This window comes from Biomphalaria glabrata, chromosome 11 (assembly GCF_947242115.1).
Source record: "Biomphalaria glabrata chromosome 11, xgBioGlab47.1, whole genome shotgun sequence".
NCBI classification, from domain to species: domain Eukaryota; kingdom Metazoa; phylum Mollusca; class Gastropoda; family Planorbidae; genus Biomphalaria; species Biomphalaria glabrata.
The window spans coordinates 33,962,774-33,979,735 of record NC_074721.1 but is presented as its reverse complement, the minus strand read 5'-3'; the positions used below and the strand labels follow the sequence as shown (position 1 = coordinate 33,979,735).

Sequence of the window (16,962 nt, the reverse complement as noted above, 5' to 3'; positions counted from 1 at the left end):
ATAGACCCATATATATATATATATGGGGGTGGTAAAGTTTCAGGTCGAAGATGGGGCTGCGTAGCCACGGGAAGTATTCATACTACTTAAGTCTTCGGACTCGAAGACAAGTCTTATTATATATATATACATATATTCACGACTTTAAAACCATTTTTTTTCACATGAAAAGTTGTGGAAAACCAGGTAGCCCAAATATTCATCAGGGCACTACGGTGCATAATGTTTAAAATCGGAACCACCGCACACAGACTTTCATTGTTGTTCTAACACTAGAAAAGGCGCTCATTGTTGACACATTTGAAAAAATAAAATCTGTTCCCACAAATTTTACAATGAAAAACAAATCATGCAATCAAAATAAAAAGCTGATACTCTGGTGTACATTTTATATGTCATTTATAATTTTAACCGAGCACTGAATGTGTTGCCTGAACCAGGGCATGGAAATAATCCAAAATTATAGCACAAATAATTTCTTTATTTAAAATAACAACATTTCTTTCTACTCTAATATTCTTCTTGGTTGGATATTTGTTTTTAATGAAAATAAAGTAACATCCAGACTTTCAAAAGTTGGAGTCAAAATAAACGAATGAAGACTACACAAGCGAGGGACTCTTTAAAAACAACAACACATCCACACTGACAGAAGTGACTACGGGCCAATCAGATTGCTCGATACAGATCGTGTTCAGAGGTAAGAGGGCAACGATTTCCTTTGGCACTTGCAGACAGACGAAACAGAGTTATTCTATTTATCTTTCATAATGCTTTCGTTTTGGAATGTGGGAAAGTAAATGTGGAAAAAAAATAATAAATTTGAAAGGTGTTTGTTTTTGTTTTCATTATTTGTTTCTGTTTAAACTAGATTTAGTTTTTTGTTCTATGGCTAATCCTCTTGTCAAAACTATACAAGTGAAGATATAGTTTTGTTTTTAAAGAGTTGAGCCTTGGAGGAGAACTAGAGTGATAATGGTGGAGCTGGGTTTAAATTAAAGTTAAAACACAGAGTGTTTAAAAACTACACATAGGAAGATTAGGTATTATTAAAAGTATATTGAACGCTCAACACTTTAGTTACTTGGAGACTTTGGCACTTCTCAACAATGTTATAGAAAGTGTGGGGAGAAAATGTTATTCTGTAAGTTGATGTAAGATGTTAAGTTGATGTAAGATGTTAAGTTGATGTAAGATGTTAAGTTGATTGATGTAAGATGTTAAGTTGATTGATGTAAAATGTTAAGTTGGTTGATGTAAGATGTTAAGTTGGTTGATGTAAGATGTTAAGTGGGTTGATGTAAGATGTTAAGTGGGTTGATGTAAGATGTTAAGTTGATTGATGTAAGATGTTAAGTTGATTGATGTAAAATGTTAAGTTGGTTGATGTAAGATGTTAAGTGGGTTGATGTAAGATGTTAAGTTGGTTGATGTAGAATGTTAAGTTGGTTGATGTAAGATGTTAAGTGGGTTGATATAAGATGTTAAGTTGATTGATGTAAAATGTTAAGTTGGTTGATGTAAGATGTTAAGTTGGTTGATGTAGAATGTTAAGTGGGTTGATGTAAGATGTTAAGTGGGTTGATATAAGATGTTAAGTTGATTGATGTAAAATGTTAAGTTGGTTGATGTAAGATGTTAAGTTGGTTGATGTAGAATGTTAAGTGGGTTGATGAAAGATGTTAAGTTGGTTGATGTAAAATGTTAAGTTGGTTGATGTAAGATGTTAAGTTGGTTGATGTAGAATGTTAAGTGGGTTGATGAAAGATGTTAAGTTGATTGATGTAAGATGTTAAGTTGATTGATGTAAAATGTTAAGTTGGTTGATGTAAGATGTTAAGTTGGTTGATGTAGAATGTTAAGTGGGTTGATGAAAGATGTTAAGTTGATTGATGTAAAATGTTAAGTTGGTTGATGTAAGATGTTAAGTTGGTTGATGTAGAATGTTAAGTGGGTTGATGAAAGATGTTAAGTTGATTGATGTAAGATGTTAAGTTGATTGATGTAAAATGTTAAGTTGGTTGATGTAAGATGTTAAGTTGATTGATGTAAGATGTTAAGTGGGTTGATGTAAGATGTTAAGTTGATTTATGTAAAATGTTAAGTTGATTGATGTAAGATGTTAAGTTGATTGATGTAAAATGTTAAGTTGGTTGATGTAAGATGTTAAGTTGATTGATTTAAAATGTTAAGTTGATTGATGCAAAATGTTAAGTTGGTTGATATAAAATGTTAAGTTGATTGATGTAAAATGTTAAGTTGGTTGATGTAAAATGTTAAGTGGGTTGATGTAAAATGTTAAGTTGATTGATGTAAAATGTTAAGTTGATGATTGATGTAAAATGTTAAGTTGGTTGATGTAAAATGTTAAGTGGGTTGATGTAAGATGTTAAGTTGATTAATGTAAAATGTTAAGTTGGTTGATGTAAGATGTTAAGTAGGTTGATGTAAGATGTTAAGTGGGTTGATGTAAGATGTTACGTGGGTTGATGTAAGATGTTAAGTTGGTTGATGTAAGATGTTAAGTTGGTTGATGTAAGATGTTAAGTGGGTTGATGTAAGATGTTAAGTTGGTTGATGTAGAATGTTAAGTGGGTTGATATAAGATGTTAAGTGGGTTGATGTAAGATGTTAAGTGGGTTGATGTAAGATGTTAAGTGGGTTGATGTAAGATGTTAAGTGGGTTGATGTAATATGTTAAGTGGGTTGATGTAAGATGTTAAGTGGGTTGATGTAAAATGTTAAGTTGGTTGATGTAAGATGTTAAGTTGGTTGATGTAAGATGTTAAGTTGGTTGATGTAAGATGTTAAGTTGGTTGATGTAAGATGTTAAGTTGGTTGATGTAGAATGTTAAGTGGGTTGATAAAAGATGTTAAGAGATATGATGTAAGATAGAGGGATGTCATGTGGGTGTAAACAAATATAATTAGTGGTGTTACAAGTTGTGAAGTTTGATGATGTAAGATGTTTGGTAAAGCTGATATTGGGTGTCACGTATGAATGTCTGTATGTGTGTATAATCTATTTGTACAGATATATGTCAGTTGCAATGTATGCTTGAATCCTATCTTATATAATACAGACATTACTTCAAAAAGAAGATGATTACGTCATTTATGTTAACCAATGACATAAATTCTCCCAAGTCACTGATTTTCAGGCAACCCATTCCGTGCTCTAATAGCACTAGGGAAGAAGGAGTACTTGTACAAATTATTCCTGTCAAATGGAATGAGGAATGTGCCTTTATCTTTGTGTCTTTCTGAGTATTTTATTTGATTTTGTTTTTGTATTTGAAGAGTATGGTTCAGTGTTTTATGTATAACTAGCCTGGCATTACCCGTGGCCTGCGGGTCTAAGTTTGTGTTTACTAATGTAGTGGATTGGATTTAGATGTATGTTAAACTTAGCTAATGATCCTTTCACGTTATTTCTCTTTCGCTACGAAAATAAAATTAGTTTTGCGAAAATGGGTTTACCAGAAGTCGATACATTCATATCTATTAAAAGAGCGATAGCTTTGTTAAATGAATGGGATTATAAAGTGAACAATTTAACGAAATAATTTTTAATACGCGATTCATGAATGAATATAGATCTAGGACTATTTCAACTCGTCTTCGCAGCTTTCGTAAACGAATGTAGTCTCTTAAAAATGCTTTAGAAAACCAAATTTGAGAGTTTTTTTTTATCAAAATATGAAATGAATGGACTATAATTAGTATGTTCATGTGTTAAAGTATAAAACTATCTGTGCTAAGAGAAGTTTTATCATCTTAGAGTTGAATTAAAGTTTTAGATCTAGGGATGGGATTATAAAGTAAACAATTAAACGAATTAATTTTTAGTAAGCGATTCATTACGGTATTGTCTAATGAAAGAATGCTTGTCAGGAAATCTGCAGTCACAGATATAACGAACTAATTAATTCAAAAAATGCTTTTGAAACACAAAATTGAAGGTTAATTTTATTATATAATAAAATCAATGGATCTTCTTTTGTATTTTCATGTGTCAAAGTAAAAAACTATCTGCGCAAAGTGTATTTCTAAAAATTAGATCTAGGTCTAAATCCTTTCGATCTTTTCTATGTCAACATTGTAGACATGGCCTAGATCCATAAAATACTATAGCTGTAATAGAGTCAGATAACTTTATTTTTTTTTTAGGGTCTTAAGTTTGTTTTAGGGCTACAATACATACACTAAGGTCTAAGTTGGTACCTAAGAAACATTCCTGCTAAGTTTTATCAAGATTGGTCAAGCGGTTTTGATGTCTATAAGTAACATACATACACCTCACATTCTACTTTATAGTATAGATTGCCACTTTACTTTTGAGTCTTCTGTCCTGAAGGCTTTCTAAATTTAGTGATTTTACTAAAGGTGTTACTCTAGTCAAATGTGAATATTCGTTTGTTATGAATCTCACTGCTCTATTTTGTGTCAGTTCCAGTTTCTTAATATTTTCTTGAGTTGAGGGGTCCCAAACAGAGGATGCATATTCTATTATATGCCTAACCAAAGTTAAATAACATTTTAGTTTTATGTTCTTATTTTATTGATAGAAATTTCTTTTAATAAACCCTAATGCTGGAATGACCGAAACAAATAGAGAAACAAGTGTGTGATATGTGTCATGAAGTATAATAAAGTTTTCTGTGTTTTATTGAAATGTTAAATTGAGTAAGTGGGTATTCAAGTAAAATACAAACGACTTAATTCTGATGGCTGGAGGAACAGGTTAAACCAGCGACAAAGCCAACGGTCAAGTTACGTGTAAATGTTTAGGGCTGAAAGTGGTAGGCTGGTGTGGTGTAAGATAATTATGTAAGATAGGAGAGGACGGCAATGGGAATGAAAAGAAATGATTGCGATCTTACACATTCATTGGGTAAGATGAGCTGATGTAAGGTGATCTGATGTAACATGGCCGACATAAATTAAGCATCATTAAAATGGGCGTAATTAAGGTGGGCTGAATTAATGTGGGCTGAATTAATGTGGACTGAATTAAGGTGGTTTAAATTAAGGTGGTCTGAATTAAGGTAGTCTGAATTAAGGTGGTTTGAATTCAGGATGTCTGAATAGAGGTGGGTTGAATTAAGATGGTCTAAATTAAGGTTGGCTGATTTAAAGAGTCTCAATTAAGGTGGTCTGAATTAAAGGGGTTTAAATTAAGATGGACTGAATTAAGGTTGTCTGAGCTGAGATGGTCTTAATTAATATGATCTTAATTAAGGTGGGCTGAACTTTGGTGGGCTGAATTAAGGTGGGCTGAATTAAGGTGGTCTGAATTAAGGGGGTCTGAAAATTAAGGTGGACTGAATTAAGGTGGGCTGAACTTTGGTGGGCTGAATTAAGGTGGGCTGAATTAAAGTGGTCTGAATTAAGGGGGTCTGAAAATTAAGGTGGACTGAATTAAGGTTGTCTGAATTGAGATGGTCTGAATTAATATGATCTTAATTAAGGTGGGCTGAATTAAGGTGGTCTGAAAAAGTATCAGAATTAAGTTGGAAAAGTAGCTTTAGTAAGTTTGACTGATAAAATTTGAGAATATGTTAGATGGACTGAATTAAGGTGGGCTGAAGTAACATAGGCTAAAGTAAAGTGGGCTGAAAGTAAGAAGACTGAAATAAGGTGGAGTTAAGTAGGATAGGCTGAAGTTAGGTGTGCTGAAGTTAGGTGGGCTGAAGTTAGGTGGGCTGAAGTTAGGTGGGCTGAAAGTTAGGTGGGCTGAAGTTAGGTGTGCTGAAGTTAGGTGGGCTGAAGTTAGGTGGGCTGAAGTTAGGTGGGCTGAAGTTAGGTGTGCTGAAGTTAGGTGTGCTGAAGTTAGGTGTGCTGAAGTTAGGTGGGCTGAAGTTAGGTGTGCTGAAGTTAGGTGTGCTGAAGTTAGGTGGGCGGAAGCTAGGTGTGCTGAAGTTAGGTGGGCTGAAGTTAGGTGGGCTGAAGTTAGGTGTGCTGAAGTTAGGTGGGCGGAAGCTAGGTGTGCTGAAGTTAGGTGGGCTGAAGTTAGGTGGGCTGAAGTTAGGTGGGCTGAAGTTAGGTGTGCTGAAGTTAGGTGGGCGGAAGCTAGGTGTGCTGAAGTTAGGTGGGCTGAAGTTAGGTGGGCTGAAGTTAGGTGGGCTGAAGTTAGGTGTGCTGAAGTTAGGTGGGCGGAAGCTAGGTGTGCTGAAGTTAGGTGGGCTGAAGTTAGGTGGGCTGAAGTTAGGTGTGCTGAAGTTAGGTGGGCTGAAGTTAGGTGGGCTGAAGTTAGGTGGGCTGAAGTTAGGTGGGCTGAAGTAAAGTGGGCTGAAGCTAGGTGTGCTGAAGTTAGGTGGGCTGAAGTTAGGTGGGCTGAAGTTAGGTGGGCTGAAGTTAGGTGTGCTGAAGTTAGGTGGGCTGAAGTTAGGTGGGCTGAAGTTAGGTGGGCTGAAGTTAGGTGGGCTGAAGTTAGGTGGGCTGAAGTTAGGTGGGCTGAAGTTAGGTGTGCTGAAGTTAGTTGGGCTGAAGTTAGGTGGGCTGAAGTTAGGTGGGCGGAAGCTAGGTGTGCTGAAGTTAGGTGGGCTGAAGTTAGGTGGGCTGAAGTTAGGTGGGCTGAAGTTAGGTGGGCTGAAGTTAGGTCGGCTGAAGTTAGGTGGGCTGAAGTTAGGTCGGCTGAAGTTATGTGTGCTGAAAGTAAGATGGTTGAAATAAGGTGGACTCAAGTAGGGTAGGCTGAAGTAAAGTGGGCTGAAGTTAGGTGGGCTGCAGTCATGTAGACTAATGTAAGATGTGCTGTTGTTTAAGAGTGTATTGAAACAACAAAAGATGAGTACATGTACACTAAAGAGGAAAGTATTTCTCATGTACGTGTACTCAGAACATATCTTGATTGCTTATGAAAAGAGAAAAAGAGAGTAAAAAAGAGAGTAAAAGAGAGAGAAGCGAGTGTGAGAAATATAAACCTCTTCAGTATTTGTTGCCAACCCGGGCGCGAGCTGTGCACTATGCGCGCGCGTGCGTCTGTGTAATCGCACGTGAGCGCGTGGAGTTATGAGGGTGGTGTGTGTTTGCCAACTCGGCAATCCCTCCCGCCCCCCCCCTCCCCACGCGTTACCCCCTCGACGATCACCCTAACGCCAGTTACGTGAGTACATAGCAAAAGTAAGAGTGAGTTGCGGGCCAAAAAAAAAATATTAAAAAACCGGAGTCAACACAACACCAACATTCGAGAGACAACGAAACAAAAAAAAATGTGGACATATCTACACTTCTAGACATTACCTATATCTTCGGTCTTCATGCTCTGAGGGTCAGGGCTTTTAGAAAGTGTTTGTTCTGGGTTTTTCTTTTTTTTTTCTTGGTTTTTGTTACTTTCTTTTTCTCATCTGCCAACGCTGGAAGGGGATATCGTGTATACTGGCTGTTACATCTTCTGCTAATGACTGGATAATGTTCGCATCGACTTAAAGGCTTATTATTCAGCTATATTGGTAAGTGACATAGGTCAGTGCACTACTAAAAGAATTCTTTTAAAGTGATAGTTTGCTATGTTCAAAAGTACACCAGATCGTTTTTTTAAAATGTTATTCTAATCCCCATAGGAAGTAAACTATATACATTATGTATGAGTAATGCAATTCTATTTTACTTAACAGGATCGATAATTAATAAATTGCGAAAAATTGCGAAACCGTCTATAAGCGAGTTAAGTCGTGTTAAATTATGAATATTTGACCTGTTTATGATGTACATAGCAAAAAAGCCATACAATTATATAAGCTAGTAAATTTTCATGACAGTTCCATAAGGCTCTGTTATTGTCCATTAAAAAAAAAAAGGTATGTGCTTTTTTTTTCTTCAAGATAAAGCGTATTGATGTCTTGGCCAGCCGAGATCTCGTATGAGTGCATGGACAGAAGCTTAAAATGTATTGCATAGATAACAGCTAAACCTCTTGTACGTAAATGCAAATATTAAAATGTGTGTACACACTTATACATGGTACACAAACTGCAGTAAGAAAATCACACGCCGACACACGACATTCGCTTTCTAACGACACACTTTATAAGACTTAATCATAATACACACACATACAAACACACTACACATTAACAACCAATGACAAAATATTGTATTTCATATTATTCCTTTTTTCAATATTCACTCATAACAAGAAAATCAGCTATCAAGGGGGTTAACTCGTGTTATCTGATCTAGAATGGAAATGTCGTTGGAAAATATAAAAAAGAGATAAATAATTGAGCGGGCTTTAAATATATATATACATAGTATACATACTTACATACATACTTACATACAGATAGATAGATAGATAGATAGATAGATAGATATCTAATATATGAAGCAGAAAGTAAGGCGTATGAATGTAGGTATGTATGTATGTCCCGAAAAGAAATCAAAACCGTTTGACCAATCTTGATAAAACTTGGCATAAATGTTCCTTGGATCATGGTGAAGACCGTAGTATATGTTTAATATCTCTCACACAACCGGATAGCTCTATTATTAGACAAAAAGTACATAATTGCAGCTCTATTAAAAAAAGGAAACTTGATAACAAATCGGGTAAACCCGTTTTCAGTGTATTTTTAGATTTGATATGGCTATGTGGGCTCAACGGGTAAACCCATTTTCACACGCTTCTTTTATTGTCATGGCAAAATAGACAATTTTGAAGTTATTTCTTTGACATCAATCTAAATTCAATCTAGTAGATCAGTAATACCCAAACTAAGGCCCGAGGGCGCGGGTCATATCCGGCTAGTAGAAAGCGAAAAGAAAGCCTTAATCAACTTTAATGGTTATGCCTGCGCTGGATGTGGCTTAGCCACGGGGAATACTGCATTCCTCATTAATCTTCAGTCTCGAAGATAAGCCTTATTTCCTTTTATTTAAACCAATAAAAATTATCTTTTCTTATCTTATCTTATCATATATATATATATATATATATATATATATATATATATATATATATATATATATGACTATTGGAATATATAAGTATGTATGTATAAGGGTGATAAGTTCGGATTTCCGAAAATTTGGAACGAAAGAATTTTCCGGGACGTCCCTGAATCCACTCAAATGGTTACCTTACATACATTTTGAGAGTAAAGGTGGTTGGTCGTTATGCTGGCCACACGACACCCTCATAATTCATTGCCCATTGAAACAAATTAGCTTTATCAACAGTACCATGGATCGCAGAGTCTAAAAAGGTTCCTTACCGCCCTATATAGAGAGTTTATGTTCCTGCACATTTCAACTGAAATCTGTTTGGGTCCATGTTTTGACATCTATTGACATTCAAGGAGTGAAAGTATTTTACTGGTGGAGGTCGTTTAGTTTTAAGTGCAGCACGCTGCTAGACGCTTCAACCTTTGGTAGCGTGTATTGATTTTAGTTTCAAAAGGAAGAGAGAGAATATCACATGGTGATTGTTAATATCCATGCAGGTTCGACTGTTATATAATGCTGACCATCTGATTAGTACTGGTACGCGGTTATTGCTGACCATTTGATTAGTGCCTTTACGCAATTATTGCTGACCATTTGATTAGTGCTTGTACGCTGTTATTGCAGACCATCTAATTAGTACAGGTACGCGGTTATTGCTGACCATCTGATTAGAGCTGATACGTGGTTATTGCTGACCATCTGATTAGAGCTGGTACGTGGTATTTGCTGACAATCTGATTAGTACTGGTACGTGGTTATTGCTGACCATCTGATTAGAGCTGGTACATGGTTATTGCTGAACATCTGATTAGTGCCTTGTATGTGGTTATTGCTTACCATCTGATTAGTGCTGGTATGCGGTTATTGCTGACCATCTGATTAGTGCTGGTATGCGGTTATTGCTTACCATCTGATTAATGCTGGTACGCGGTTATTGCTTACCATCTGATTAGTGCTGGTACGCGGTTATTGCTGACCACCTGATTAGTGCTGGTACGCGGTTATTGCTGACCACCTGATTAGTGCTGGTACGCGGTTATTGCTGACCACCTGATTAGTTCTGGTACGCGGTTATTGCTGACCATCTGATGAGTGCTGGTATGTGGTTATTGCTGACCATCTGATGAGTGCTGGTATGTGGTTATTGCTGACCATCTGATGAGTGCTGGTATGTGGTTATTGCTGACCATCTGATGAGTGCTGGTATGTGGTTATTGCTGACCATCTGATGAGTGCTGGTATTTAGTCGTTATAAATGTATACTACTACAGTGTGGTATTAGTTGTAGCGATATTTGTGATTGCATGCATGTGGTGATGAGAGGATTGCTGAAGTAATTTATGGCATTTGGTGATTTTCTTGACATTTGGTATTTGGTTGTAGATGTCATGGGGAGAAGATAAAGAGTTACGTCTGGCATATGGAGATCATTTGCATGTGGTTATTGCTAGGGGATGTGCTGGCAGCAGGAGAGGTTTTGAAAGTTTGGGGATTGATGACACATTATTATCAATGACATATGATGATTAATGGCATCTTGTAATCATTGATATATGATGATTTATAGCACCTTGTAATCATTGATATATGATGATTTATAGCACCTTGTAATCATTGATATATGATGATTGAAGACACATTGGTATCATTGATATATAATGATTAATGACACCTTGTAATCATTAGTATATGATGATTGTTGATATATTGTTACCAATGACATATGATGATTGATGACACCTTGTTAGGATACAATGAGGAATGTCATCTTGCGCTTTAAAGACATTTGTAGCAAATACCTTTCCGACGTAGTACTAGAAATCGAACATAAACCAAACATTTGAAATGAATCTCATTTATTTCATGGGCACCATATTATGTACGTGACATGACAAATAGATGTTTGAGTGACATGTGTATGTTTTTATCTATAATTAGAATGCTAGCGTCCTAAGCAACAGTGATCACAACCAAGGGTATTAACTACCACGCAAGGGTTTTAGAGAAGGGAGGTAATGTTGACCTAACCTTAGTCATCTAAAAATACTGGCACCATATTCAGTCGACAAGACAGTGGGGCAGTTATTGACGTGGGTGGGCGCGGCCGAGTGTGTGTATTTGACGGTGTTTCCGTACCTGTGACATACATACCAAGCCACACCATCCCCTGTCAGTCAAGAATACATGACACATAGTCAACTCTAAGGAATCAGGCTTTAGGTTTAACTCTTTCTCTCCGTAATTATTTACCACATTCTGGTGGAATCAACGCTGGTATCGTCAGTTAGGAGACAAAGAGTTAAGCTTGCGTGTGTATACGTATAGAACGGTTGAGTACTAGCACGAACTATGCTTTTAAATGTTTGATCAGTTCTATCATATTCTATCTTTTTCCAGTAGATCGAGGATATGGATATATAATATCTAAAATACAGAAATGTTTACACATGATGCGAACCACTACGTTGTTCTGTATTTGCAATGTGTCTGTGTTTGCAATGTGTCTGTATTTGCTATGTGTCTGTGTTTGCTGATGGATATCCATAAAGTTGACAGGGTTTTATCACCAAACAGAGAAACCTGACAATTAACAATTAGACATTTTAAAAATGTCTAGATTTCTGATTACGTTTTAGTGTAAGCCTAAATGTGCAAATCTGGCATCTTAATCAAAAATTTAAAAACAAATGATAGAAGACTTCATCTAGCAGCTAATTCTCTAGATGACTAGGTAAAATGACCAAGTTCTTGAACAAAATGCCAACACACAAACAAGATAAACACAGCAATTTTAATTAGTCTTATTTATCAGACCCTACGTTTTCCAAACTTTCGAAGTGAAGAGGGGTTTCTGGCGGGGGTTTCTGGCGGGAGCTTCTGGCGGGGGGTTTCTGGCGTTGTGTTGTTGAGGATTTGTTCAGTCCAAGCAGCACTTGGGTATTTAAAAAAAATGTAATCAGAAGCTTGTTGTACTTAGAACTCATTTCGTGGACCAATGAAACTATAACACCACAAGTTGTCCCCATTGCCAATTCAGCGCAGGTAAAATGTATTAAGTTATAAAGCAATTTTTTTTACAGAGCTTTTACCAAGTCACTCTGATACAAAGTTTGAACACGTTTTTCTCTCCTACACCCAATCTTGTATCAAGTTAAAACTTTCAACAATTCTTCATTGGCGGAGACAGTACATGAATCAATGAAAAAAAAACAACCAATAAATCAATTATCTACTGGTTATTAATTATTTTGTTTGATACCAGCAAAGAAAATTTAGGAAATGAATCCTCCAGTATTCACACAAATTGTTAAATATGTTGAGTTTTGTCCCCTTAAATAATTGTATACGTTATTTCTCTCATACACTTTTTCTTTAAACTTTAAACAATTATTTATTGAGAATTGGAAGTGGGAGAAAAAAACGCGTTCAAACTTTTTACCAGACAGACAGACAGAGTGAGTTATTATAAGCTATGTAATAATTAGTCAATTAATTATTGGTATTTAATTATTTTGTTTGATATCGAAAAGGTAATAACTTCTACATTCTTGAGTGATAAGGTTGTAAGTGTGGGGTTCTTCCAATTAGATGATCTTTGTTTTAAAAATAAAATGATTTTTATATTTTGCATCGCAGGACGTCCCTGTGAACAGTTTGAGACACCCTGTACTGGCTATTCAAACAAGTTAATATTGTGTTTGTGTAACTCGTCTGTTCTATACTACAACATGTTCCAACGTTCGGGTTCAGTCTGAAAAAGTTTCCGATCTGCTTTTAGCAGCTCAAATCTCGACTTAAAACCTCTACGAGTGTCCACATCTGGATTCGAACAAGATACCTTTAGTTACCTGCCCAAGTCCCACATTCCTCAACGATATAACAAACTCACAAATGTCTCTACCCGAAACGGAAGTATTGATAAAGAACAACTTTTTTTTTGGTCAAACCATTTCACCGTCTGGGCTCGTGCAACTAATAACAATGCAAATTGCTTCAGAGAGTATTGCAAACTCGTTTTGTAACATGGCGAGCTCCCCATTTGGCATCACGAACTTGTAAAGTTGAGTTGTATTCTATGTCTACTTTTTAAAACCTAGCCATGTCTGCACCCAGGCCGTCATCTCAAAATTCAATACACATTTCTTTCCCCCTTAGGGCCGCTTGGATTTAGAACAAAGTCTATGTTTATGAACAGCGTAGTGAGAGAAAAAAAAGTAATTATCATGTGCTGTAACGTGATCTCTTATTGATTGTCCAGGCAAACATCTCTCCTCTCGACGTCGTACTGGTAACATCAGTGGCATTTAAACTAGGTATTTTCCACTAGATCTAGGTATTGTAAAAATCTTGTGTATACATTTTTATGAATAAATATTAATTGTTTAAAAAAAAAAGAACACTTGATTTCTATATTCTAGGTGTAATTTCAATTTTTTTTTTTTTTACAAAACAAACTGAATTTTGAATTGTTATTCTTTGTAGCGTTGGACTGACATCAAAAGTACGATGGTTGAAGGGGGTAACACTGATGATGAAGACAATGTGAATATGCCCCCCTCCCCACCCCAAAAACAAAAAAAAAAGAAGAGAATTTAACAGACGTATAGGTAGTTAAGTGCTTTGTCTGCATAAGAAAAATCAAAAGCTTGTTGGTCACAGATGGTTCTGTCAAGTTACTGAATCAAAGAGTTATTAAGCTCAAAATTGGAACCAGTGAAATCTGCACATGTGGAGTATCAACAGAGAATGCCGACAACGTCCTCCAAAAACTGCTCTCTTTACCAAGAGGCCCGTATAAGACATTGGCCCCAAATCACCCCAATAGAAAGAAAACTATATGGAGAGCTCCCTGATTTGGAAACCACTGCGCAGTTCATCTCATGTATTGGTCTAGTCATCTGAACACTCCAACATAACAATGAGAACGAAGAAGAAGAAGAAGGTAGTTAAGTGCTTTGTCTATATAAGAAAAATCAAAAGCTTGTTGGTCACAGATGGTTCTGCCAAGTTACTGAATCCAAAAGTTATTAGTATTGTGCCTTTAGTGCAAGTAATGATAACCTAAATGCTGCTATACCTGCGGAAGAAAAATCTGATACCCGAATTCTCAAAGTTTGCCAGGGATATTGGTTGAGGTGAAACCTGAAGAAATAGAAGAAACACCTTTTTAAAAAAAAAAAAATACTTTCATGCTCCAAGTAAATACCACGAAAAGATTGAGCATACACTCTTAAGACACAATAAAACTTCATTTCATAAATAGATTCACGTGAGTATTTAGCAGGAAGCTTAAACTTATTGACTGAAGTACCCAATTGCCGAGTTCACTACTAGAAATTAGCCTACATGATGCCTATGCACTCTAAGTATGAATTTTGCAATTTTCCGGTAAAATATCTATTCATATACATTTAGGTCTTTCTTTCGACTACATGAAGCTTTCGTACTCACGTCTGCAAAATTTAAATATTTTATTTTCACGTTGATATATCTTTTCCTTTTTAGTGAACGAGTCCAATGTTTCAGGCGTCTTCCTTAGAGAGTATAAGAAACCTAGGTCATGTTATTTCAGCACAATTGTGGAATTCTGATTCTTTTCTGAATAAGGTTTTATCACTAGTGAGTTTGTTCTGAAGCCTTCTTCCCTTTTTTTTGTGTTTTACAAAGTGTATACTAACTCACTACGTCAGTCTGTCTGTCTTTTTCTCCCACTTCCCTTTCTTGGATCAAGCTAATATTTTGTACAATTATTCATAGTCGAAGACAGGGCATTTACATAAAACAATAAAAAAAAATAACTAATTAGTTGATCGTATTGGAAGTGATTAATTAATTTTGCTTTATATAGAAAAGTGGAGATAAACCTTGCAGTATTATGACAGTGATAGTGCGCTGCATTCCATTTTATAATCTCTCTCTTTTTTCTTTTTTTAAGTATTTTTTTTTTTCGATTTTTTTGTTGTTTCTTTTTTAAACGCCTTCCTGCTCGCTATGATTCTGACCCTTGCATTATGATTTAGTTGTACCGAAAATTTTGTTTTCTTCTGTAGAGACTGTATCAGAATCCCCATTAGCCGGAGGAGGGGGGGGAGAGAGTTGTGATACGGTCCCTACAGAGGAAACAAGTATTACAACTCAATGTAGGGACAGACTGGCGGACAAACTAAACGGAATGAAAATAAGAACTGACCGCAAGAGGCCGAGTATCACGTGACTTCGCTGTTTGAACGTTTAGTGTCATTTCTTTAACCCGGTTACAGTCTCGACCCTCCTGGCAAGTGTTTCTTCTGGTGGACAAAGACAGGGGCAGGGAGGAGAAGTGAATGGCGAATAGGAAACCCCCCTCCCCAAGACCCCCCCCCCACACACACACACAGACACATCTCCTTGTACTTCAATACACTAGCGTACTGGGTGATAGTCGCTGGTGAGTACTTTACTTACGCACGATTTAGTGAGCAAGAGAGACGTGGCGGGAAGGGGGGGGGGTGGACATGAAAGTGGAGTGGTTGGAGGGGGGGGGGGGGAGAGAGGGGGGGGGAGTAAAAGCGTTTTGTGTAGAGTTGACCTCCTGGATTATTTAGGTAATGATGTTTAGAAAGAGATCGATACTTGGTAAATGGTTCGGTCCTTCAACGATCTTCGGAAATCTTAACAATGTTTTATGGTATCGTTCAGGATGTAATGTTCTTATTGATGCTTCGGTCATGTATTGATCCTACTAAAATAAATCTTACCACAAATTGATATTGTCTGTAGTTTTGGGTATTGTCGAGGTAATTATCTTTTTAAACAGAAGATGACAGAAGCTTAAATATCGTTACGTCGTTTATCAATCTTTAGTTCTGCTCGATTATACTTTTTATTTCCCCTCAAACTGACCTAGATTGTCAATGTTTTAAAAATTACTTTCTGCCCTAATAGTATCAACCACTTTTACGTTTGTTACATGATCTTATAAATTGTATAGATATTGTTAAACGTGTAAAACTATTGTGTGGAACTAATACAGTATGTAGTGTATCAAGTTCCATAGGAAATAAGGACAGATCCTTCCGAAAGAATCCCAATAACTTCGCTCGTCTGCAATACAGGACAATGGACAACCCAGTGAGCGTCAAGTTTGGACAGTTTATGAACAATTTTAACGTGAACCGTTGTGTAAACCGTAAACTTATGTTAGTGTCTTATGTGTTGTTGTTGGCAATGTAATCTCTTTAGTACTGAATAACCATTTATATTTCTTGGAATCCCTGGGCTTCCATAGGAAGTAATGACAGATCCTTCCGAAAGAATCCCAAAACCTTCGTTTGTCGACAGCAAAGGACAATGGACAACCCAGTGATGGTCAAGTTTGGACAGTTTATGAACAATTTTGACGTGAACTGTTGTGCAAACCTTAAACTCATGTTAGTGTCTTATGTGGTGTTGTTGGCAATGTACTGAATAAACAAAACAAAAAAAGTATTAAGTTGGTTTCCGACAATATACAACCACCAAAGAACCATCTAAGTATCAATAATTTATTCCATATAGCCTTGAGCAAAAGAATTAGAAAGGAAGCAAACACATAGATTTTAATGCTATCATTAAGTTGCATTGTCTTTCACTTTCTGTATTTTTAAAAATAGCGTATATTGTCACGTGGCTTGTGTGTCACAAAATAAATGTATATTGTCACGTGGATTCTGTGCTGCTAAAAATAGTACATACTGTCACATGTTGATATCAACTTTCAGCACATCGGAACCAGTCCTGTTGTTTTGTTGTACAATGTTTCGAATGATTGAAAATCATGACATCCTGCTCCAAACCTCCTTCCGGAAGACGGAGACGGGCAAGGTTCGAACCAAATACTATTTACATTATCAATTGGCAGTCCAGACCACATATCACACTTTCTTTAGCCTATTATCGGCAACACAGTTCAAATCTTATGCCATAGTCCAATGAATTTAAAATAGTTCAGATTTTCTTCTGTTAACATTTAAAAAAAAATATTGCCATTAAATA

The 16,962-nt window shown here is 36.3% G+C and overlaps 2 protein-coding genes across 2 annotated transcripts in view; one reads left to right on the top strand and one right to left on the bottom strand.

Annotated features, from left to right (window-relative positions):
• Nucleotides 1-5,711: 5,711 nt before the first annotated feature.
• LOC129928969 (uncharacterized) lies at nucleotides 5,712-6,827 on the bottom strand. The gene has a single exon (XM_056045577.1). It carries the CDS (start codon nucleotides 6,825-6,827, stop codon nucleotides 5,712-5,714), a length of 1,116 nt encoding a protein of 371 aa, XP_055901552.1.
• A 263-nt stretch (nucleotides 6,828-7,090) lies between these two features.
• Nucleotides 7,091-16,962, top strand: part of LOC106066378 (thrombospondin type-1 domain-containing protein 7A-like) — a 259,155-nt gene continuing 249,283 nt past the window's right edge. The window contains exon 1 of the mRNA XM_056003832.1: nucleotides 7,091-7,454. The gene's annotated coding sequence lies outside the window, so the exon portion shown is untranslated. The remainder of the gene's footprint in view (nucleotides 7,455-16,962) is intronic.